Genomic DNA, 25,108 nt, shown 5'->3' with positions numbered 1-25,108 from the left:
ACTTCTTTTAAAAGAATGACTAAAAAAAATCTAAACAGAAAGTACATTACAAAAGAAGCAATTTAGGAACTTTGATAACTAAGAAAAAATACTTTACTCAAAAATATGCCTAAATACAACAAGCTTCCTTCTCTTGAGTTTTCTTTTCTTTTTTTTTTCTTTTTCTTTTTTTTTTTTTTTGAGATGGAGTCTTGCTCTTGTCACCCAGGCTGGAGTGCAATGTCATGATCTTGGCTCACTGCAACCTCCACCTTCCGGGTTCAAGCAATTCTGCTGCCTCAGCCTCCTGACTAGCTGGGATTACAGGCACCCGCCACCACGCCCGACTAATTTTTGTATTTTTAGTAGAGACAGGGTTCGCCATGTTGGCCAGGCTGGTCTTGAACTCCTGACCTCGTGATCCTCCCGCCTCAGCCTCCCAAAGTGCTGGGATTACAGGCATGAGCCACCACGCCTGGCCCTTGAGTTTTCTAAATTACGTTTGATGGCTGAAAAATCACATTATCTGATGTGATTCTAAATGTATTTAGAGGAAACATTTAAGACAATTATAAAAAGGAGACAGTAAAGAGATATAAGGGTAAATTACATTTATTGTCTTAGATTATTGATTTGAGACTTTTCATCATTTCTAATAAATGCACTTAAATTTAACCTAACATATGCTATAACTTTCCCTTATAGCCCTGTTTTAGCTGTGTCATAAAATTTTATATGTTATATTTTCATTTTGATTCAGTTCAATATATTTTTAAATTTCCCTTCAGAATTATCTGGCCCATAGGTTATTTGGAAGTGTGTTGTTTAGTTTACAAATGTTTGGAGAACATTTTGCAGTTACTGATTTCTAGTTTGATTTTGTTATGGTAAAAAAACACTATATAATTTCAATTCTTTGAAATTTATTGAGCTTTGTTTTATAACAAGGATATGGTCTATCTTGATATTTGTTCCATAAACACTTGAAAAGAATGTTAAGTCTGCTGTTGTTGGGTAGAGTATTTTATAAATGTTGATTAGATCCTTTTGGCTGATGGTATTGTTGAGTTCTTATGTATTCTTCCTGATTTTTCATCTAGTTGTTCTATAAACTATTAAGAGGTGCTGAAGTCTCTAACTATAATTGTGGATTTGCCTATCTCTCCTATTAGTACTATCAGTTCACCTAGTGATACAGAAGTGGGCAAGGAAGTGCTGGGAAGGGAAGGGCAGGTCCCTGGCAAGGGCTTAGTTGCTGGCCCTGTCCCCGTGGAACTAGGTGAGGACACGCACTCCTGACTCCATACCCAAATGTTGCATTTCCCAAGACCACCCTGGCCCACCACACCCCCATCTTGTGCCTATAAAAACTCTCGAGATTCGAGCAGGGAGGCACACAAGCAGCTGGACGGCGAGAGGAATGCGAGGGAGCACACTGGCAGAAGAGCACATGACAGGCACCAGCATGCCATCGACCAGCAGAACAAGGCAGAGTTTGGCCGTGGCAATCGATGGAGACCCTGGGCTGCCGAGCACCCCAACTTCAAGAGAAAAGATCTCCCTTCTGGCTCCCCCATCTGCTGAGAGCTACTTCCCACTCAATAAAACCTTCCACACATTCTCCAAGCCCGTGTGTGATCTGATTCTTCTGGTACACCAAGGCAAGAACCCTGGGATACAGAAAGCCCTCTGTCTTTGCGATAAGGCAGGAGCCTAATTGAGCTAATACAAGCCACCTATGGATGGCTAAACTAAAAAAGCACCCTGTAACACATGCCCACTGGGGGTTCAGCTATAAACATTCACCCCTAGACACTGCCATGGGGTCGGAGGCCCACAGCTTGCCCATTTGTATGCTCCTCTAGAGGTTTGACCAGCAGGGAAATGAAGAAGCAAGCCACACCCACATTGCATGACCTGAGAGGGGGACAACGGAACTTTTCCTGTTTCACTAGTTTGCAGCTGTTATTTGGTGCAGACACATTTACAATTGCTGTGTCTTTTTGGTGGACTGACCCTATATTATTACATAATATCTCTCCTTGACTCTGGTACTTTTCTTTGCTCTGAAGTATGCTTTATGTGATATCAATATAGCCACTCCTACTTTCTTTTGGTTATTACATCATATATCTTTTTTCATTCTTTTACTTTCAACTTGCCTATTATTATACTTGAAGTGAGTTTCTTGTAGAAAGCATATACGCAGTTCATATTTTCTAATCCATTCTGCCAGTCAAAATACAATGTTGTAGATCATTTGTTTTGTTATTTTGTTTGTTTGTTTTTACTATACGTTCTGGGATACATGTGCAGAATGTGCAGGTTTGTTACATAGGTATACACATGCCATGGTGGTTTGCTGCACCCATCAACCCATCATCTACATTAGGTATTTCTCCTAATGCTATCCCTCCCCCAGCCCCCCACCCCCAGACAGACCCCAGTGTGTGATGTTCCCCTCCCTGTGTCCATGTGTTCTCATTGTTCGACTCCCACTTATGAGTGAGAACATGCAGTGTTTGGTTTTCTGTTCCTGTGTTAGTTTGCTGAGAATGATAGTTTCCAGCTTCATCCATGTCCCTGCAAAGGACATGAACTCATCCTTTTTAATGGCTGCATAGTATTACATGGTGTATAGGTGCCATATTTTCTTTATCCAGTCTATCATTGATGGGCATTTGAATCAGCTCCAAGTCTTTGCTATCGTGAATAGTGCTGCAATAAACATACATGAGCGTGTGTCTTTACAGTAGAATGATTTATAATCCTTTGGGTATATGCCCAGTAATGGGATTGCTAGGTCAAATGGTATTTCTGGTTCTACATCCTTGAGGAATTGCCACACTGTCTTCCACAATGGTTGAACTAATTTACACTCCCACCAACAGCGTAAAAGTGTTCCTTTTTCTCCACATCCTCTCCAGCATCTGTTGTTTCCTAACTTTTTAATAATCACCATTCTAACTGGCATGAGATGTTATCTCACTGTGGTTTTAATTTGCATTTCTCTAATGATCAGTGATGATGAGCTTTTTTTCATATGCTTGTTGGCTGCATAAATGTCTTCTTTTGAGAAGTGTCTGTTCATACACTTTGCCCACTTTTTGATGGGGTTGTTTGATTTTTTCTTGTAAATTTGTTTAAGTTCTTTGTAGATTCTGGATATTACCCTTTGTCAGATGGATTGCAAAAATTTTTTCCCATTCTGTAGGCTGCCTGTTCACTCTGATGATAGTTTCTTTTGCTGTGCAGAAGCTCGTTAGTTTAATTAGATCCCATCTGGCAATTTTGGCTTTTGTTGCCATGGCTTTTGGTGTTTTAGTCATGAAGTCTTCTCCCATACCTATGTCCTAAATAGTATTGCCTAGGTTTTCTTCCAGAGTTTTTACGGTTTTTGGTCTTACATTTAAGTCTTTAATCCATCTTCAGTTAATTTTTGTATAAGGTGTAAGGAAGGGGTCCAGTTTCAGTTTTCTACATATGGCTAGCCAGTTTTCCCAACACCATTTATAAAATAGGGAATCCTTTCCCCATTGCTTGTTTTTGTCAGGTTTGTCAAAGATCAGATGGTTGTAGATATGTGGCATTATTTCTGAGGCCTCTGTTCTGTTCCATTGGCCTATATATCTATTTTGGTACCAGTACCATGCAGTTTTGGTTACTGTGGCCTTGTAGTATAGTTTGAAGTCAGGTAGCATGATGCCTCTAGCTTTGCTCTTTTTGCTTGGGATTGTCTTGGCTATACGGGCTCCTTTTTGGTTCCATTATGAAATTTAAAGTAGTTTTTTCTAATTCTGTGAATAAAGTCAATGGTAGCTTGATGGGGACAGCATTGAATCTATAAATCACTTTGGGCAGTACGGCCATTTCTACAATATTGATTCTTCCCATCCATGAGCCTGAAACACTCCATTTGTGTCCTCTCCTATCTCCATTGAGCAGTGGCCTGCAGCTCTCCTCGAAAAGGTCCTTCACATCCCCTGTAAATTGTATTCCTAGATATTCTATTCTCCTTGTAGCAATTGTGAATGGGCGTTCACTCACGAATTGGCTCACTGTTTGTCTATTATTGGTGTATAGGAATGCCTGCAATTCTTGCACATTGATTTTGTATCCCGAGACTTTGCCGAAATTGCTCACCAGCCTAAGGAGATCTTGGGTTGAGACAATGGGGTTTTCCAAATACACAATCATGTCATCTGCAAACAGAGACAATTTGACTTCCTCTCTTCCTGTCTGAACACCCCCCATTTCTTTCTCCTACCTGATTGCCCTGGGCAGAACTTCCAATACTATGTTGAGTAGGAGTGGTGAGAGAGAGCACCCCTGTCTTGTGCTGGTTTTCAAAGCCCCTGACCATTCAGCATGACATTGGCTGTGGGTTTGTCATAAACAGCTCCCTTTATTTTGAGATACATACGATCAATACCTAGTTTATTGAGAGTTTCCTGCATGAAGGGGTGCCAAACTCCATCAAAGGCCCTCTCCACATCCACTAAGACGATCATGTGGCCTTTGTCACTGGCTCTGCCCATGTGATGGACCACGTTCATCGATCTGCTTATGTTGAACCAGCCTTGCACCCCAGGGATGAAGCCAACCCAATCATGGTGGATAAGCTTCTTGATGTGCTGCTGAACTCGGCCCACCAGCATTTTACTGAAGATTTTCAAATCAATGTTCACCAGAGACACTGGCCCAAAATTTCCTTTTTCTGTTGTGTCTCTGCTAGGTCTTGGCACCAGGACGATTCTGGCCTCATAAAATGAGCTAGGGAGGAGTCCCTCTTTTTCCATTGTTTGGAACAGTTTCAGAAGGAATGGTACCAGCTCCTCTCTGCATCCCTGGTAGAATTTGGCTGTGAATCTGTCTGGTCCTGGGCTTTCCTTGGTTGGCAGGCTATTAATTACAACCTCAATTTCAGAACTTGTCATTGGTCTATTCAGGGATTCAACCTCCTCCCAGTTTAGTCCTCGGAGGGTGCATGCATCCAGGAATGTATCCACCTCTTCCAGACTTTCCAGTTTATTTGCACAGAGGTGTTTATAGTATTCTCTGACGGTAGTTTGTATCTCTGTGAGATCAATGGTGACATCCCCTCCATCATTCTCTATTGTATCCATTTGATTCTTCTCTCCTGTGTTCCCTATTAATCCAGCTACCGGTCCATTTATTTTGTTAGCCTTTTCAAAAAACCAGCTCCTGGATTCACTGACTTTTTGAAGGGTTTTTCGTGTTTTTATCTCCCTCACTTCCGCTCTGATCCTAGTTATTTCTTGTCTTCAGCTAGCTTTTGAATCTGCCTGCCCCCGCTTCTCTAACTTTTTTAATTGTGATGTTAGAGTGTTGATTTTAGACCTTTCCCACTTTCTTCTGTGGGCATTTAGTGCTATAAATTTCCCTCTAAACACTGCTTCAGCTGCATTCCAGAGATTCTGGTACATTGTGTCTTTGTTCTCATTGGTCTCCAAGAACTTATTTCTGCCTTAATTTCATTATTTATCCAGTAGTCATTCAGGAGCAGGTTGTTCAGTTTCCGTGTAGTTGTGTGATTTTGAGTGAGTTTCTTAATCCTGAGTTCTAATTTGATTGCACTGTGGTCTGAGAGACTGTTTGTCATGATTTCTGTTCTTTTGCATTTTCTGAGGAGTGTTTTACTTCCAAATACGTGGTCGATTTTAGAATAAGTGTGATGTGGTGCTGAGAAGAATGTATATTCTGTTGATTTGGGGTGAAGAGTTCTGTAGATGTCTATTAGCTCTGCTTGGTCCACAGCTGAGTTCAAGTCCTGAATATCCTTGTTAATTTTCTGTCTTGTTGATCTGTGTAACATTGACAGTGGGATGTTAAAGTCTCCCACTATTATTGTGTGTGAGTCTAAGCCTCTTTGGAGGTCTCTAAGAATTTGCTTTATGAATCTGGGTGCTCCTGTATTGGGTGCATATATATTTAGGATAGTTAGCTCTTCTTGTTGCATTGATCCCCAGACTATGTGTGTCTTTGCACGTGAGATGGGTCTCCTCAATACAGCACACCAATGGGTCTTGACTCTTTATCCAATTTGCCAGTCTGCATCTTTTAATTGGGGCAGTTAGCCTGTTTACATTTAAGGTTAATATTGTTATGTGTGAATTTGATCCTATCATTATGATGCTAGCTGTTTATTTTGCCTGTTAGTTGATGCAGTTTCTTCATAGTGTTGATAGTCTTTACAATTTGGTATGTTTTTGCAGTGGCTGGTACCAGTTGTTCCTTTCCATATTTAGTGCTTCTTTCAGGAGTTCTTGTAAGGTAGGCCTGGTGGTGACAAAATCTCTCAGCATTTGCTTGTCTGTAAAGGATTTTATTTCTCCTTCGCTTATGAAGCTTAGTTTGGCTGGATATGAAATTCTGGGTTGAAAATTCTTTTCTTTAAGAATGTTGAATATTAGTCTCCAGTCTCTTCTGGCTTGTAGGGTTTCTGCAGAGAGGTCCACTGTTAGTCTGATGAGCTTCCCTTTGGGGGTAACCTGACCTTTCTCTCTGGCTGCCCTTAACATTTTTACCTTCATTTCAACCTTAGTGAATCTGACAATTAAGTGTCTTGGGGTTGCTCTTCTTGAGGAGTATCTTCATGGTGTTCTCTGTTCTCTGTATTTCCTGAATTTGAATGTTGGCCTGTCTTGCTAGGCTGGGGAAGTTCTCCTGGGTAATATCCTGAAGAGTGTTTTCCAGCTTGGTTCCATTCCCCCTGTCACTTCCAGGTACACCAATCAAATGTAGGTTTGGTCTTTTCACATAGTCCCACATTTCTTGGAGGCTTTGTTCATTACTTTTCATTCTTTTTTCTCTAATCTTGTCTTCACACTTTATTTCATTAAGTTGATCTTCAATCTTTGATAGCCTTTCTTCTGCTTGATTGATTCGGTTATTGATACTTGTGTATGCTTCACGAAGTTCTCATGCTGTGTTTTTCAGCTCCATCAGGTAATTTATGTTCTTCTGTAAACTGGTTATTCTAGTTAGCAATTCGTCTAACCTTTTTTCAAGGTTCTTAGCTTCCTTGCATTGGATTAGAACATGCTCCTTTACCTCAGAGGAGTTTGTTATTACCCACCCTCTGAAGCCTACTTCTGTTCAATGTGTCAAATTAATTCTGTGTCCAGTTTTGTTCCCTTGCTGGCAAGGAGGTGTGATCCTTTGGAAGAGAAGAAGCATTCTGATTTTTGGAATTTTCAGGCTTTTGCGCTGGTTTTTCCTCACCTTTGTGGATTTATCTACCTTTGGTCTTTGATGTTGGTGACCTTCAGATGGGGTTTTTGTGTGGACCTCCTTTTTCTTGATGTTGATGCTATTTCTTTCTGTTTGTTACAGTCAGGCCCCCCTGCTGCAGGTTTGCTGGAGTTTGCTGGAAGTCCACTCCAGATTCTGTGTGCCTGGGTATCACCAGCAGAGACTGCAGAACAGCAAAGATTGCTGCCTTTTCCTTCCTCTGGAAGCTTCATCCCAGAGGGGCACCTGCCAGATGCCAGCCAGAGCTCTCCTGCATGAGGTGTCTGTTGACCCCTGCTGGGAGATGTCCCCCAGTCAAGAGGCACGAGGGTCAGGAACCCACTTGAGGAGGCAGTCTGTCCCGTAGCAGAGCTCAAGCACTGTGCTGAAAGATCCACTCCTCTCTTCAGAGCCGGCAGGCAGGAAGGTTTAAGTCTGCTAAAGCTGCACCCACAGCCGCCCCTTCCCCCAGGTGCTCTGTCCCAGGGAGATGGGAGTTTTATCTATAAGCCCCTGACTGGGGCTACTGCCTTTCTTTCAGAGATGCCCTGCCCAGAGAGGAGGAATCTAGAGAGACAGTCTGGCTACAGCGGCTTTGCCAAGCTTTGGTGGGCTCCACTGAGTTCGAACCTCCCCGGAGGCTTTGTTTACACTGTGAGGGGAAAACCGTCAAGCCTCAGTAATGGCAGATACTCCTCCCTCCAGCAAGCTTGAGCATCCCAGGTCAACTTCAGACTGCTGTGCTGGCAGCAAAGTTTCAAGCCAGTGGGTATTAGCTTTCTGGGTTCTGTGGGGGTGGGATCCACTGAGCTGGACCACTTGACTCCCTGGCTTCAGCCCCCTTTCCAGGGGAGTGCACGCTTCTGTCTTGCTGGCGTTCCAGGCGCCACTGGGGTATGAAAAAAAACTCCTGCAGCTAGCTCTGTGTCTGCCCAAATGGCTGCCCAGTTTTATGCATGAAACCCAGGGCCCTGGTGGAGTAGGGACCCAAGGGAATCTCCTGGTCTGCAGGTTGCAAAGACTGTGGGAAAAGCATAGTATCTGGGCCAGAATGCACCATTCCTCATGGCACAGTCCCTCACGGCTTCCCTTGACTAGGGGAGGGAGTTCCCCGACCCGCTGTGCTTCCCGGGTGAGGTAACACCCCACCCTGCTTTGACTCGCCCTCCGTGGGCTGAACCCACTATCTAACCAGTCCCAATGAGATGAGCCAAGTACCTCAGTTGGAAATGCAGAAATCACTCGCCCTTCTGCATTGATCTCACTGGGAGCTGCAGACTGGAGCTGTTCCTATTCAGCCATCTTGCCACCCACCTCCAACAATCCTTTATTCCATTTATGTTGAATGTAATTACAGATATGTTAGAGCTTAAGTCAGTTATTTTGTATTTTGTTTTCTGTCTATTCTCTCTGTTTTTCATTTCTCTGTTTTCTTTTCCTTATCTTCTTGTGGGTTACTTCCGGTGGGTTACTTTTTAGAATTCCATATTAATTTTTGTTTTTGAGTGTATCTATTTCTTTTTCACCAGTTGCTTTAGGTATTAAAATTATACATATTTTTATAACTTAAATTTTTTCATATATTTGCTATGGTTTAAATGTGTCCCTTCCAAAATTCAGGCATTGCCAATGTGATGGTATTAGGTAGTAAAGTCTTTAAGAGGTAATTAAGTCATGAAAGTTCTTCCTCATTAATGTTATTAAGGCCCTTATGAAAGAGGCTTCATGCAACAAGATGGTCCTCAGCAGATACCAGATGCCAATGCCTTGATCTAGGACTTCCCAGTTTCCAGAACTGTGAGAAAATAAATTTCAGTTTATTCTAAATTACTCAGTCTCAGGTATTGTGATATAACAGCATAAGCAGACTAAGTCAATATCGATATCAAACCTATCCTAGTGTACTTGTGGTGTAATTTTGCCAGTTCAAGTGAAGTGTAGAAACCTTATTTCCCTTTATAGCTCCTTGCCTTTTTCCTTTTATAATATGATTGCTCAAGTATTCTCTCTACCAAATCAGATGTTAAAATTTCTGCTTTAACCTTCAAATATAATTTAGAAAACTCAAGAGGAGAAGGGAAGCCTATTATATTTACTCATATTTTTACTTAGTGTTTTCTTGGTTCTTAATGTTCCAATATTCTTTCTTTCATAATTTCCTTTCTGTTTAAAGAACTTTCTGTAGCCATGCTTTTAGAAAAAAAACTGCTAGTGACAAAATCTCTTAGTTTCCCTTCATCTGAGAATGTCATGATTTCCCCTCCATTCCTAAAGGATATTTTTGCTGGATATTGGATTTGGGTTGACAATTTTTTCCTCTCAACACTTGAAAGATGTTGTGTCACTTCCTTATGGAGTCCATGGTTTCTGATGTAAGATCCACTGTCATTCAAATTGCTTTTCCCTTACAAGTAAGGTGTCATTTCTTGCTCTCTGCTTTTAACAATTTTTTCTATGTTCTTAGTTTTCAAAAGTTGAATGATATATCCTGGCATGACTCTCTTTGAGTTTATCCTATTAGGTTTCATTTGTCTTTTTTTTAGTAACAGCTTTATTGAGATATAATTTTTAACCATAAAACTCACCCTTTTAAAGTTTATAATTCAGTGGTTTTTAGATTCACAACATTGTGTAACCTCCACTATCTAACTTTAGAACACTTTAATCACCTAGAAAAGAAACCCTATGCTTATTAGTAATCACTATTTCCCTCCTTGACCCTTGGAAACCACTAATATGCTTTGTCTCTATATATCTGCTTATTTTAGACTTTCACATAATCATGTAACATGTGGCTTTTGTACCTGGCTTCTTTCACTTAAAGAAAGCATAATGCTTTCAAGGTTGATTCATACTGTAGCATGTATTAGCACTTTATTCCTTTTTAGTGTCAATTAATAGTCCATTGTATATATATACTATATTTTGTTTATTCATTAATCAATTGATGGACATTTGAGTTGTTCCACTTTTTGGACACTACAAATAATTACAAATAATCCTGCTTTTTGTACCACTTTTTGTGTAGACATATGTTTTCATTTTTATTTGGAGTAGAATTCCTGAGTCACAGGGTAACTCTATATTTAATTGTTTGAGGAACTGCCACACTGTTTTCCAGAGCAGCTGTAGCATTTTACATTCCCACCAGCAATGTATGGGGGTTCCAATTTCTCCATATCCTCCCCAGTACTTGTTATCTGTACTTCATATTATAGATACTCTAATGAGTGTGAAGTGGTATCTCCTTGTTTTGATTTGCATTTCCCTAATAGCTAATGATCTTGAGCTTCTTCTCATAAGCCTATTGGTCATTTGTATATCTTATTTGAAGAAATGTCTATACAGATCCTTTCTCCATTTTTAATTAGGTTGTTTTTTATTATTGAGGTGTAAGAGTTTTTTATCTATACTAAATATAAATCTCTTATTGGATATGTAATTTGCAAATGTTTTCTCCCATTCTGTGTGCTGTCTTTTCATTTTCTTTCTTGGTGGTGCCATTTGAAGCATGAAAGTTTGAAATTTTGATGAAATCCAACTTGTTTACTTTTTCTTTTATTGCTTGCATTTTTGGTGTCATATGTAGGAGGTCTTTTCCTAACTCCAGGTCACAAAAATTTAATTCCATGTTTAATTCTGATAATTTTATAGTTTTAGCGCTTATATTTTGTTCTGTGATCCATTTTAAGTTAATTTTTGTATACAGTGTGAAGCAGACGTCCAATTTTGTTCTTTTACATGTGGATACCCTGTTGTTTCAGCACTATTTGTTAAAAAATAACTATCTTCTTCCCATTTAACTGTTTTGGCTCCTTTGTTGAAAATTCACTCAGCTTCTTGAATCTGTAGGTTTATCTCTTTCACCAAATTTCAGAAGTTTTCAGACATTATTTATTTGAGTATTTTTAGCCTCACCCTTTTTCTTTTCTCCCTCTAGGACTCTGATTTCATGAATGTTACATCTTTTGTTGTAGTCACTTAGTTCCATGAGACTCTGTTCTTTTTAGTCTATTTTCTCTCTTTTTTAGAGTGGATAATTTCTGTTGTTCTGTCTTCAAGTTCCTTGATTCATTCCTTTGTCTCCTTCGTTCTGTTACTCAATTCATTTAGTTTTTTATTTTGATTATTGTATTTCTCAGTTCTAAAATTTCCATTTGGTTTTTCTTTATGTCTTCTGCTTATTTAATGAGACTTTCTATTTTTTTCATTTGTTTCAAGTGTTTTTGTAGTTGCTCACTGAAGCATTTTTATGATGTCTGCTTTAACATCTTTGTCAGATAATTCTAACATCTCTGTCTTCTTGGTTTTGTCATTTATTAATGGTCTTTTTTCATACAGTTTGAGATCTTCCTAGTTCATGATATAATGAGTGATTTTCATAAAACCTGGACGTATGGGATATTTATGAGGTTTTGAATCTTATTAAAATCTCTTTTAGCTGGCTTTTTCTAACATGGTACTGGCAGGGGAAGTGGGTATGGGGAACAGGCATCACCTCATTGTTGCCAAGTTGGAGGAGACATCCAAGTTCCTCATTTGGCCTCCACTGACACCCAGGATGGGAGACTCCTTGTTACTGGCTTGTGATGATGAAAGTACTGGTTCTTTATTTGACCTTCTCTGACACCACCCTGGGAAGGAGGGCTTAGGGCACCTCTAAATAATTATTTAAATATTTTTCCATAATGCTAACCTGAAGATGTTTCAGTGTAAGGCAATTCTTTAAACTACCTAATAGTCTGGTGAGGGTGGGGATCTAGGCTCTCCACTAGGACTTTGCTGACATGAGTAGGATGGGGTCACAATTCTGTCTGTAGTTTTGCCTAGAGTATGCAATTATTGTCAAAAAGTTTTCTGTCTGCTATACTCCTTTTCTGGCCCTTCAGCTGGAGCAGTGTTTTGATGGGGCCTTTTTTGTCTGTGCCATTGGTGTTTCTAGGTTGCTGATGTGTAAAGTTTCAAGTCTCTAAAGACTCTAAAGCAAAAAGAAAACACAGGCAATTAACCATCATGTTGTTCCTTGGGTTCCAAGGTCTCTAGTTGATCTGTCTTCTTTCCACCATTTGGAGACCTTTATGTTTGTTTTATACATAATATTCAGAAGTTTTAATTATACTTAGTGGGAGGAATAGGGACAAGCATATCTATTCCAACTTCCCAAAAGTGGAAGTCTAAGTAGACCTTTTTATAAGCAGAATCATATTATAATCACTAGGACATATTAATACTTAAAGGAGATTTGAAGTTAATTTTTCCCAGTTAATAACTCCCTAATTTATATTTTTAAGAATTCAAACTTTATATATTGGGTTTACTTTAAATGAGAAATGCCTGTAGATTATTTACACATTTCTGAATATTGACTACAATTGTCCTCTTCAATATTTTAATTCTTCTAAATAATTACTGAAACTTTTTTTCATAGTGTCAACCTGAAGATGTTTCAGTGTAAGGCAATTCTTTAAACTACCTAATGTGAAATAATTGTCTTCCAGAAGTATAAATGGTGACAATATTGTAGGAGATCCTATTCTATTTTATTTGTTTATTTATTTTTATTTTTTCATTTATTTTTGAGACGAAGTCTTCCTCTGTCACCCAGGCTGGAGTGCAAATGAATGGCCTGATCTTGGCTCACCGCAACCTCTGCCTCCCAGGTTCAAGCAATTCTCCTGCCTCAGCCTGCTGAGTAGCTAGAATTACAGGCACCCGCCACCATGCCCAGCTGATTTTTGTATTTTTAGTAGAGACGAGGTTTCACCATGTTGGCCAGGCTGGCCTCAAACTGCTGACCTCAGGTAATCCACCCATCTCGGCCTCCCAAAGTGCTGGGATTACAGGCGTGAGCCACTGAGCCCAGGCTTATTCTATTTTAGAAGCTTGCCTGTATATAAAAAATTACTTATCTTACTAGGTTTCCATATACTCACCAACAATTGCCTATTAAAGATATTTATTTAACAATTTTTGAATTTCCAGACTTACTTTTTCAATAATATTCCTCCTTCTCAAACATCTTTGATTTATATTAATGTCTAGTAATACTTTCATTCATTGCCCTCTAACAACCTGCCCTGCACTCTGCTAATGAGTTCTTTATGTAACTTATCTTACTTAATCTTGTTTCAGACAAAAGAAAGTGAAGCTCAGAAAGACTGAGCCAAAAGCATTCATAAATGGTAAAGCCAGCATCTGCATATAGGTCCTCTGCCTGCAAGCTCCACACTTGTTTTAACAATGCTACACCTGACAAAATAAGCATCTTGTCATTCCTAGGTGAAAGCTTATAGGTATGTTTTCTCCCTCAGATGCTATTTTGTAACTTCTAACATGTTTTTATTTTTATCTTGGTAAATTTTTCACCTAAGGAAATAAAATTAATACAGAAATTTTAAATATAAGATAGCTATGTTTTAAAGGTAAAAACAAAGTTTATAAATTTTAACTTCATTTTTGTCATTTAAAAATTATTAATAATTCTTCAAAGTTTTACCACATGAGCATATTTAGGTATAAAGAGAAAATACTACTGCATAGCTGCTATTATATGTGCAAACTGTCAAAGAAAAATAAAATAAGCCATGTTAATAAATCCTTGTGAATAAGATTTACTGTTTAAAACATGTTTTTTTAATTTGACCTAGAAGAGAGAAAAAGGCTACATGTGTAAGAATCTCTATTCAACAGAATTATTTTATATTAGTATTTTCATTCACTTTAATTTTTACAAAAGAATACATATTTAATTTGCTTAATCTCAATTTTACAACATCTGATAATCAACATTTTTTTCTTTCAAAATGTTTTGGCCAATAAATCCTCTTATGCTAAATAATATGTTACTTTTTCTTCAATTCATTTCAGTTATTTCCAAACTATTAATCAAGTGAACTCCTACTAATTGCTTAGTCAGTAGTATTTACATCTGTCATTATTTGCTAATCCTTTGGATTTTAGAAATATTTGTGTTTTTTCCTTTAGCAAAGTAGAATGCAAATACTACACATCTTCTGATTTGTATAGATCCTAGTCCACGATGTAACTTTTCAAATGCAGAAATAAGCCATTTGTTATTTGGATAAATATACTTTTTCTGGGTATATTTTCCTGCAGATAAACTACCATTTAGAAAAGTTTATATTACATTTTTTTCTTGGTAATCTACTCCTATTTGGGGGGGGGGCTCTTTTTGATATACACTACTGTATCCAATTACTATCAAATTAATATTATAACACGTTGAAATCATGAATATTTTAGTTATCTTTATTTTCCCTTGCTAAGTTCAATTTCCCAATGATTAAAAAATGGTACTTTTAGTCTCAAATTTTAAGTTAAATAAACTAGTTGTTCCTGCAAAATGACTGTAATTCAAATGAAAATTGTTAACACGTTTAGAAGAACAAATAAATTATCTTAGTAAAAATTTACAGACATTTTCTAGTATTATGTACTGTAATTTTACCTAAACTATGACAGGAAGGCAACAACTGTCACACATTTTCAAAATATATACAGCACTTCCAGTAAGATAGTCGGAACTTCTGGTATTTCTACTCACACTGATCATGTGAGGAATATTATCACGGGCATCATCACCTTAGAAAATAAAAATCAGCCAGCTATGCAAATTTTAAGTATTTTTATACAGTAAATTTTACATATAAGAATAATCTGAGGGAAGGAAACTGATATTTATCTCATTACCCTTGTTGCAGTTGGGTATAAAAACGTCCACCACTCCCATTTTGAATCATTTGCCGTACAGAAAATACAGGACATTTTAATTTCTCATGATGGCAGGTTAGGGAGAGAAAGGCTTGTTATTTCTAAGAGCAAGAAACTACAGTTTTATAGGATTGCACACCTGGAGGCGTAAACATTTTATAAATCACTGAATTCTAATTACATAGTTTATACGCCACATACAACATACGTCAAAAGCCTATCTTGTTCTAAGCGGGCAGCCATCCACCCGCGTCTACCTACCGAAGCCATTTCTGCTTTTTACCAGCGACGCTGGAACAGTGTTATTGTGGGATATGTTCAGTGTTGAACAGGCTCCCAGGGCACGGCTGTTACTTTGGAGGTTATGCTGGGGTACAGAAGTTAGGCTGGGGCAGGGCCATCCACCTAGGAGGGCCCAGCACAGTCTGGACAACCACACCGGCGGGCCGTTTTCCTCACAGCCCCACCTCGCCGGGCAGCGTCTGCAGCTGCTGCGTGCGAGACCCAGAGGCTCCGGTCAGCGCGCCGGCCGCAGGGAGTGCGAGCACTTGTGAGCCCCGCGCCGGGCCGGTGAAGTCTGGTGCTGCCGAGCCCGCTTAGAAAGCACGGCCGCGCGCTGCCGGACGCAGGCCTACACAGGCCCAGCCGACCCAGGCAGCAATTTTCCTAGCCCCGCCGCCGTTGCCAAGGCGACCGCCGCCGAACGTTCCCGCGGCGGGCTCCGCCCCCCGGCCAATCGGACCGGCGCTCGGTGAATCCCAGATTCTCTTTGTTCCGCAGCCATTTCAGGCCCCGGACAGGAGGCAGTGCCGCTTCGGCCGAAGGCCCGAGCGCCCGAGGCGTCTGGGATGGTGTGGGACCGGGTAGGTGGCGTGAGGGTGCGCGGCCCCGAACTGGAGGGGCGGGAACGGAGGCTGGGAGCGCCGAGCTGCCTGACGCGCCTACGGGAGAGACGCCGGGCGCGCCCGCTCTCCCGGCGCCTGCCCGGCCGTTTGAAGCCGAGAGGCAGCGGCGGCGCGGTTCTAACCCCAACAGCTGCCCGCCCAGGCGCCCTGCGGGACCCGGGTAGGGAGCAGGCGACGGCGGCTCCTCAAGTGTCCGAGGATCCCGTTAGGGGCGGCGGGAGCCCGTTACAAGGGGCGGGAAGGGAAGGGTCTTATATTCAGGGGAGCGTTTGCCTCGCCTGTTAAGCTGTGGCGTTTGAGGGCCCTTGAGTGCTGTAGTCGGCTGCCCCGGGACGGCTGCCTTTCACTGGTTCTGGGCGCTGGCCGGCGCTGCCCGAGATGGGCCAGTCTTTGTCCCGCCCTGGGCCCCTCTGCCCGGGTCTCCTGCGTCCGCACACAGCGCCCATCGTCCTTACATGCAGCTTGCCGTTCTCTTCCTCCCGGCGGTTCTTTCTCCTTGGGGCCGCTTGGCCTCACGACATGTTTACATAATGTTTGTGACTGTACGAGTTTTGCGTGGGCTTGTGGGTTTTGCCCTTCTGCCTCCACTCCCATGCGTACAAGCAACAGGGAACAGCTGCTGAGGAGCAGACTGGCCACCACAATCAAGCTATTTTCGGAATGACTTTCTTTAAAAATGATCGCGTGTTGCTTACTGATTTTAAAAATCAACTGGATTTTGCAAGGATTGCTTAGAGTTTAAGTCTGTTATCTTAATCGCTAATCAGGATGGTCTATCAGTAGATGTAAATGTAGAAATTTGAAATTGGAGGCTATCTACAAATTGATTTTGACAGCTGTATTAAGAAGCTTAATAACTGTCCTTTGAAACAGTAATGACTTAAATGATGAATTTGTAAGTGGTACTTTTTTTACCCTAAAGAAAAGATACTTTTAAAATTGCAAGATGTATGGTGTAATAGGTGTTTGGAAATGAAGGTTGTAAAATGGCTGTCCTGACGTACTACTCACTTTTAGAATAACAAAAGTTCCTGCAGCATTTTAAGTTTCCCTGTTATATCAAAGCTTTCATGTTAGAGTGGTGAAGAAGCTATGTTTAGTGGAAAAGGGGAAAGTTCCGTTTTTTGGGAAAGGATCTGTTTTCCACTTTCACCTTACCTGGCACCGTAGTTGTTCCTAGAGAAGGCTGTGCCAGGATGAAAATTAGCAACCACAAAAGGGAAACAATAGTTTGTAGGTGCAGATATCTTTTTTAGTCTCTAGCTATGCAGTGCATAAATTTATACTAGTTTGGCAGTACGATTTTTACTTCGTGCAATTAAACGTGAGCCTAATGAAGTACTAGTGTTCTGTTTTCTTTTTCCTAAAAGGGGCCGCCACCCTTGATGTGGCTGCATCTTTCTCCTAGTCAGGAATTATTAAATTCCTCCCACTGAAATATCTATAAAAATCTTGTTTGCACTTCTGCCTCAACTCTCAGTGGTTTTATTACCATTATATAATGTGAGCAGAATAAGATTTTTGTAAAAATACATGATTCTAGTTGTAAGCTTTTCCAATATCAACATTTCTTATTGTATTCATTGTTTTTATGACTGTAGTTTTGCTTATTTATAATTTTAAAGCCATTCCATGAACTCAGTTTTTCTAAATGTTGTAAATGAGCTACTACATTTAAATGTAAACATCTATATTTAGAAGAATTTCTTGAATTTTAACCATGTTGGATTCTGCAAATTTTTTTTAAGAAAAGAAACCTGGTTATAAAGTGAAGTCAAACCAAGTGACATAGGTAATGAAATAAATGAATTTATCAAATATAAACTGCAGAGAGGAGCACAGCAGTAAGTGGGGGAGTTCTTTTTATTGGCCAGGGTATAAATTGTGATATTTTTTCCTGAGATTGATATTTGAATACATATTGGTGCTAAAAAGATATCTTCCCCCCTCAAAACAGTTTGGTTTACCAGCAAAAGGATGAGAAAGCTGAGAGAATCAAAGAAACTGATGAGGTTTTCAAAAACAATGGAGAACAATGCCATCCTCAAAGAGGAAGGATCAGAAACAGTGAAATTCCCCTGGAGGTTGAGGATTTTTCTTAGTTGACCCTATTCAGCCATTGCCTTGGTAAATCTGTTGAGTGTTGGCAGGTGAAGGAGTCTTCCGGGTTGTACAAGGGATGAACTTCACAATGGAAGACAGATGTTTGCAAGAGTGGTGCCTTAATCCGTATTGTGTTGCTGTAAAAGAATACCTGAGACTGGGTCATTTATAAAGAGAAGAGGTTTATTATTTAGCTCACGGTTCTGCAGGCTGGGAAGTATAAGAAGCAAGGCGCCGCCATCTGGTCAGCTTGTTGTGCTGCATCATAACCTGCTAGAGAAGGTCAAAGGGGAAGCCACCCCAGGCAAAGAGGGGGAAATCTGAGGGAAGGGCCTGGCTTTCTAACAACTCACCCTCAGGGAACTAAATCATGTCCACCAGATCATGATCAGATTTCAACATGAATTTTGATGGAGACAGACACGCCATATTCAAACCACAGCAAGTGGTAACTGATTTGTAGTTGCATGCGTGGATGTTAGTTAGGAGAGGTTTTCAAAAGCAAGTTTGATTGGGTTGCTTTGAAGGGTCCTTTGAAGTACTGTAAGTTGCTGTAGTAAGTAGGAATATTAGAGTTCTAGAGTCTGAATGGTCAAATGAGATATTGAAATGGGAAATAGGGAGGTGGATTTGTCCTGGAATTTTCTGGAGTAGATAGAATACATATAGGAATAGTGGCTACATCTTAATCCAAAAAGACACTCCATGCCAGAGCGAATATTACAACTCAGTACTGAAAAAAAGCTGATAACCATGAGACCATAAAGTTGGGATTGATATATGCCTTTTTAATGGTTAAATTTTTAAAACAAAGCAAAACTTTTCAATGTAGTGTAGAGAACAGGCGCTTTGGAGCCACACTATTTGGATTCAGATTTTGGCACCTTCTGTAATTATCTGTGTGACCTTGGGCAAGTTATTTAATCTCACTTTTTCATCTTATGTTATGAGGATTAAATGAGTTAATACACTAAGCTCTTAAAACTGGGCCTGACATGTATTAACTTTTCTATAAATAATAACTGCTGTTATCATCAATGTCATTATCACTGTTAATTATTTCAGAAAACTATAGAAAACCATAAAATAAAAATTACAAATATCAGTACTACGTAGTAACTACTGTAAGCCCTTTTGCGCATTTCCTTCCAATTTTTTTTCTGAGTTTATTGGATTTTTTTCACAGTTGAGACTTTACTATGTGAGTAATTTTGTATTCTCACCATAAGCATTTTCTTATGCTACTTAATTATTTTGTCACCATATTTAATGTTTGCATGTTTGTGTGGATTTCTCATTATTAAACAGTTTCTAATTTTTTTTGCAGTTATAAGAAACACTGCAATGAACATCCTCATACAAAAATCAATTTCTGCATTCTGGATTATTTAGAGTCCCCAAAGCAAAAATACTGAGTCAAAGTAAACATCCAAAGCTCATGGTCCATACTGCAAATTGCTTTTACTTAAGGGAATTTAATAATGAACTTATTAATATAATAAATTGAGACTACACAGTATTGTTCCTGTTGCTTTGGGATTGGAGGAATAGAGAGTGGATTAACGTTTTCCTTGTAATGTACTAGACATCATTTGTAGGCATTTAACATACATTGTCACTTTCATGTACATTTTTCTCATTTATTATGTTGGCTCTGTGTTATACATGGAAGTTACTTCTATTTTACTGATGAGAAAACAAAGTGTAAATAGGTAAGTACTTTGTCCAAGGGCTCAGAGCGTTCGAGCCTGAATCTGAATCTAGATCTGCTTGACTGCAAAGCTCATCATGCTGTTTTATTTGTATACTTTTATATCATATACATATTCAGAATTTTATACTGTAACTAACTATAGATCACAGACCACATTTTTAAGATAGCTAAACTGAGCTGGGAATAATGAATGGGTAAGTTGCAAAGTTAAACAAGACAGGGCTTAACTTTCCACATTTTAGAAAAAGAAAATCTTTACCTGGATGAGATATAATTGGTAACAACTATATAAAACCAGGTTCTAAAGTGAATGCACCAAATATCTGTGGGTGCAATTCTTAATGATCTTAACACAAATAGGTGAGAGAAAACCAAAGAAATCTCAAATTTGATTAAATTTGGGGAGTAAGAGAAATGAAAAGGCCCATAAGTGCTTAAATTGAAATATACGTTTAGTAAAACTCCTGGTAAAGTAAATGAAGGTTTTACTGGGGAAACAAGCAAAAAAATATGTGTTTCACATAAGGAGAATAGAACTGCCTACAAGGTGTAGGAAGTTAAATTTATACTGAAAATTAGAGAAAAAAACACTCATATTTGAGTTGCATTTTATAGATGACTCGGAAGCCATTAGTAAAATAATTTATTAGTGGAGCCCCTTTATCCTAGATGCATATGTTTCTACCACAGATGAAAAAGTTAATGCTAGGAAGGATAAGATTCCATCACTTTTGTTTTTACTAAGAAAGGGATTAAGGAAGAGAAGTATTTCAGCAAATCATGAATATACTAAATAAATGCAAATAAATTATTAGGAATAGGTGGTATCCAACAAGATTTTAAAGATATGAATATAAAAGTACAGAACTATTGATTATTATGCTACCATTTGAAATTGTGCTTTTGAAAAATATTTAATGAAATTAAATATATATTTTGACTGGAGCATAGCAGAACTAGGAAATGATGAGAGAGCTAGCAAACCATGAAGGACTTTTGTGCCATTTATTAGTGCTGGGATTATCTCTTGTCGTGAGATTTACATACTAGTGGAGAAAGAGATATGTAAATAAACAAGTTCAATAAGTGTGTTTACAGCTTTTGTGATATAAATCTGTAAAAACACCAAGAAAGGCCAGTAATAGATTCGTTGAATAGATTAGGGGGAATGTCTGGAGCATTTTGGGAACTAGGAACAGCATTTCAGTGAGTGTGTCAGTAAACATAAAGATCTGCTGTGTTCTTGGAACTCTTAAGCGGTTCAGGGGCCCTGAAAGGTATATAGCAGGGGTCCACAAACTTTCTGTAAAGGGCCAGATAGCAAATATTTTCTGCTTTGTGGGCCATACCATGTCTACCACTGTAGTGCAAAAACAGTTATGAAACCAATGGTATGGCCAGATTTGACTAAGGTCTTAATTAGACAAACTCTAATATATAGTACAGAGGGATGTTGAAGAGAGAGAACCTACTGAGCCTTATGTCACCCTATCATGAGCCATTGAAAGATATGAAACGAATCTAGAAGATTGATTTGTATGAATCATTAAGAGCAGAATAAAATAGATTTTTAAAGCACTCTACATCGATTTAAAAGGGAAAACAACTCAGTTTTTTAAGTGGGCAAGTTCCACAGAAGAGGAAATATGGCTAGCAGGTAAACATGGAATAATGATTTACCTCACCAGCAGAAAAATGCAAAGTAAAGCAGTGACTTTTTTTTTTCTCATTATACTGGCCAAAGAGAAAAAAGTTTTGTTAGTATGTATTGAGAAGGTTGTAGGGATAACATTGAATATATCGGTACGGCTATTTTAAAGTAAAAACATCTTTGACCCAGCAGTTTCCATTTCTTAGAGAAACACATGAGTATATCAGGAGTCATGTGTGCTAGGATTAGTCCTTGTCAGTAACCACAGAAACTCCAGACTTCCTGTTCACATTTTATCTCTGGCATTCCATTCATAAAAAGGTCTACACTTTTTTTTTTTTTTTTGGAGATGGAGTCTCGCTCTGTTGCCCAGGCTGGAGTGCAGTGGCATGATTTCGGCTCACTGCAACCTCTGCCTCCTGGGTTCAAGCAATTCTCCTGCCTCAGCCTCCCGAGTAGCTGGTACTACAGGCACACATCGCCATGCCCAGCTGATTTTTTGTATTTTAGTAGAGATGGCGTTTCACTGTGCTGTGCAGGCGGGTCTCCAACTTCTGACCTCAGGCAATCTGCCCACTTTGGCTTCCCAAAGTGCTGGGATTACAGGTGTGAGCCACCGCGCCCGGCCCAGCCTGGGTCTACACTTTTTTTTTTTTTTTTTTTTTTTTTTTGGAGACACAGTCTAGCTCTCTTGTCCAGGCTGGAGCAGGGTCTATGCTTTTTCTTAAACCTCTTCTCAACTTTTAATACCCTTCTACTGTACTTTGTGAAATTAACTATCCATCATTTGCAAAATCCAGTCTGAACCATTCTTAGATGTTGTTTTCACTTTCTTGCTGTAATGGAAACCGGACTCTCTTCCACTGTGCAGTTGTGGCTGTTTTTGTTTGTTTGCTCCGTAACTTTCCTTCCACTGTTTCTAGCGGTGGGAAAGATATCTGTCATGAGTCTTCTTACTTCTTTCAGACTATGCTTCCTCCTTTCTCCCTATAATCTTCAGTTTTGAATTATGTCATAAAGGCCCACTGTCCCACTCTCCAGTCTTTATATTGAAATTGATAAGAATGTACATAACTGATCCACCCAAACCCTGGCCTCTCACTTCCTAGACCTCTCTTCCAGTGCTCTTCCCATCTATGTTATATCAGCCACTCATTCCACAGTGATACCCTCGTGCACTGTCAATAACTGCAGTCCCTCCATAGTTGCCATTTCATGTGTTCTGCTCTGTTACCGCTTCTTCCTATTTTTGCAGCTCACTCCTAGTGCCTCAGCCCTAACCATCTTCTGACCCCAATGGAATCTCCAACCCATTGATCCTATTACTGCTCCCCTGCCCCTTACCCTCTTGATGTTTTCACTCCCTTTTATGTGGAATTTACTCATCTAAATTTCATGGTTAATCAGTTTAATTACTTCTTTGGATCCCTTTCCTTGCTCTTTGCTTGTTTGGCAAAACCAGAGCTCTAGTTAAAACAAACTCTGGGGTTTTTTTTGCACTTGCCCCTATGTAACTGAGCATGGCCAGAAAAAAACCACACAACCACACATGGCCACAAACCTTAAGTGGGTCTGTAATGCTGCCTGATGGTTGTACTGTATTTTCCTAGTCTGCTTACTCTTCCACTCCTCTAAATGACTACTTCATATCTTATTTTCCCCAAACCTTCTATATCTCTTTTCCCATCCTCACCTTCAGCTCATGACCTTGCTTCCCACTTTGCTGAGAAAATTGAAGTAATCAGAACTTCCATAGATTGCCACCACTCCACATACCTCTGGCACTCTATTTATGAAAGGGTCTGCGCAGCATCTGCTCAGTACATGGCTGTCTTCCTGCCTGTTACCTTAGATTAACTGTTCATATTCTTGTCTGCCTTTGTACTAGGCCCCATTCTCTCTCATCTGCTCAAGGACTTTGCTTCAGGTTCTCTTCTTCCACATCATCAATTTTGTTCTTTTTATTGAATCATTTCTATCAGCAAACAGATATGCTATTATTTCTCCCCTCTTAGGAAAAAATCTTGTCCCACTTCACCACATTACCCCAATTTTTTGTTTCCTTTGGGAGCAGTATTTCTCAAAATAGTTGTCTGTACTTGCTATTGCCAAGTTCTCTCCTCTAGTACTCTGTTAAACCCACTCTAGTGAGGTGTTTGTCTGCACCACTCCCACAGAAACAGCTCCTCTGGTTCTTCAGTAGCCCCCATATTGTTAAATGCCCTGTGTTATTGATTCTCATCCTATGTGACCTGTCAGCAGCATTTGACACAGCTGTTTGCTTCCCTTAGCCTTGAAACCATTTCTTCTTTGCCTTCGAGGACGTCACACGTTCCTGGTTATCTGCTGTCTCAGTGCTGGTCCTTGTAATTCTCCTTTTCCTTTATTTTCACTGACCTCTTAATGTTGGAGAGCCCCAAGTCTTAATTGTTTGTTTATCTGTTTCTGTCTATGCTCACTTTATTGGTAATCTCATTTAGTCTCATGGCTTGAAATACCATGTAAATATCAACAATACCCAAATTTAGATCTTTAGCCCCTCTCCTCAATTCCAGTCTTACATGTGCAACTACCTATTCAACATCTCCCCTAAATGTTTAATAATAGACATCAAAGTCAGCATATCCAAAACTAAACTCCTAAACTTTCTCCCCAATGCCTGCTTTACCCACAGACTCCCCCATTTCTGTCAGTGGCAACTCCGTCCTCCTGTAGCTCAGACCAAAATCTTGGCCTTATTTTTTTACTTCACTTTTTCTTTTACTCTTCAGATCTGTTCTTTCAGGACAATCTGTTTTCTGTATCGTCAAAATACATCCAAAATCCTATCATGCCTCACTGCTTCCCCCACTGCCACCACCCTTGTCCAAGCCACTACCATCACATCTTGTTGGATTACTGAAATAGGTTACTACCTGGTCTGCCCCTTCTGCCCTATCCCCTTCCAACAGTATTTTCTCAATACAGTAGCCAGAATAAACCTTTCGCAAATTAAGACAGACCCTGTCACTTCTCCTGCAATGGCTCCTGTTACGGTCTGAATGTATGTGTCCTCCCAAACTGTTGAAATCCTAACTCCCAAGGTATTAGGAAATGGGAGTGGAGTCCTCATGAATAGGATTGGTGCCCTTAAAAAGTCCTAGAGGCCAGGTGCGGTGGCTTATGTCTGTAATCCCAGCACTTTGGGAGGCTGAGGTGGGCGGATCATGAGGTCAGGAGATTGAGACCATCCTGGCTAAAACCGTGAAACCCTGTCTCTACTAAAAATACAAAAAATTAGCCGGGCGTGGTGGCACGTGCCTGTAGTCCCAGCTACTCGGGAGGCTGAGGCAGGAGAATTGCTTGAACCCAGGAGGCGGAAGTTGCAGTGAGCTGAGGTCACGCCACTGCACTCCAGCCTGGGTGACAGGGTGAGACTCTGTCTCAAAACAAAACAAAACTCTAGAGAGATGCCTTGCCCTTTGTCTCTTGAGGACACAGCAAGAAGTCTGTGAGCTAGAAAGCAGCCCTCACCAGATACTGAATATGCCTTGATCTTGGACTTCCCATCCTACAGAATGGTAAGCAATCAATTTCTGTCATTTATAAGCTATCTCATTTATGGTATTTTGTTATAGCAACCCGAATGGACTAAGACATTCCCTTTCATTCACTCAGAGAAAAGCTGGTCCTGTGAGGCTCTACATGATCTGCCCAATCCACTCCACTTTCTCCTTACCTTCCTGACCTCATTTACTGTTACCACTGTTCTCCCCTTACTCACTGGCCTGC

At 39.9% G+C, this 25,108-nt stretch overlaps 1 protein-coding gene across 3 annotated transcripts in view; it reads left to right on the top strand.

The window, feature by feature from the left end:
• Nucleotides 1–6,824: 6,824 nt before the first annotated feature.
• The window catches only part of TNPO1 (transportin 1), a 106,575-nt gene continuing 88,291 nt past the window's right edge, over nucleotides 6,825–25,108 (top strand). For all 3 annotated transcript variants that reach the window (XR_004671518.3, XM_003810483.5, XM_034959965.3), the window contains exon 1: nucleotides 6,825–15,827. Coding sequence is in view for 2 of the 3 variants with exons in the window: in XM_003810483.5 (XP_003810531.1) it covers nucleotides 15,813–15,827 (15 nt within the window). In the remaining variant the exon portion in view is untranslated. The remainder of the gene's footprint in view (nucleotides 15,828–25,108) is intronic.

Source organism: Pan paniscus, chromosome 4 (genome assembly GCF_029289425.2).
Source record: "Pan paniscus chromosome 4, NHGRI_mPanPan1-v2.0_pri, whole genome shotgun sequence".
NCBI lineage: Eukaryota > Metazoa > Chordata > Mammalia > Primates > Hominidae > Pan > Pan paniscus.
This window is presented reverse-complemented; position numbering and strand designations above follow the sequence as displayed.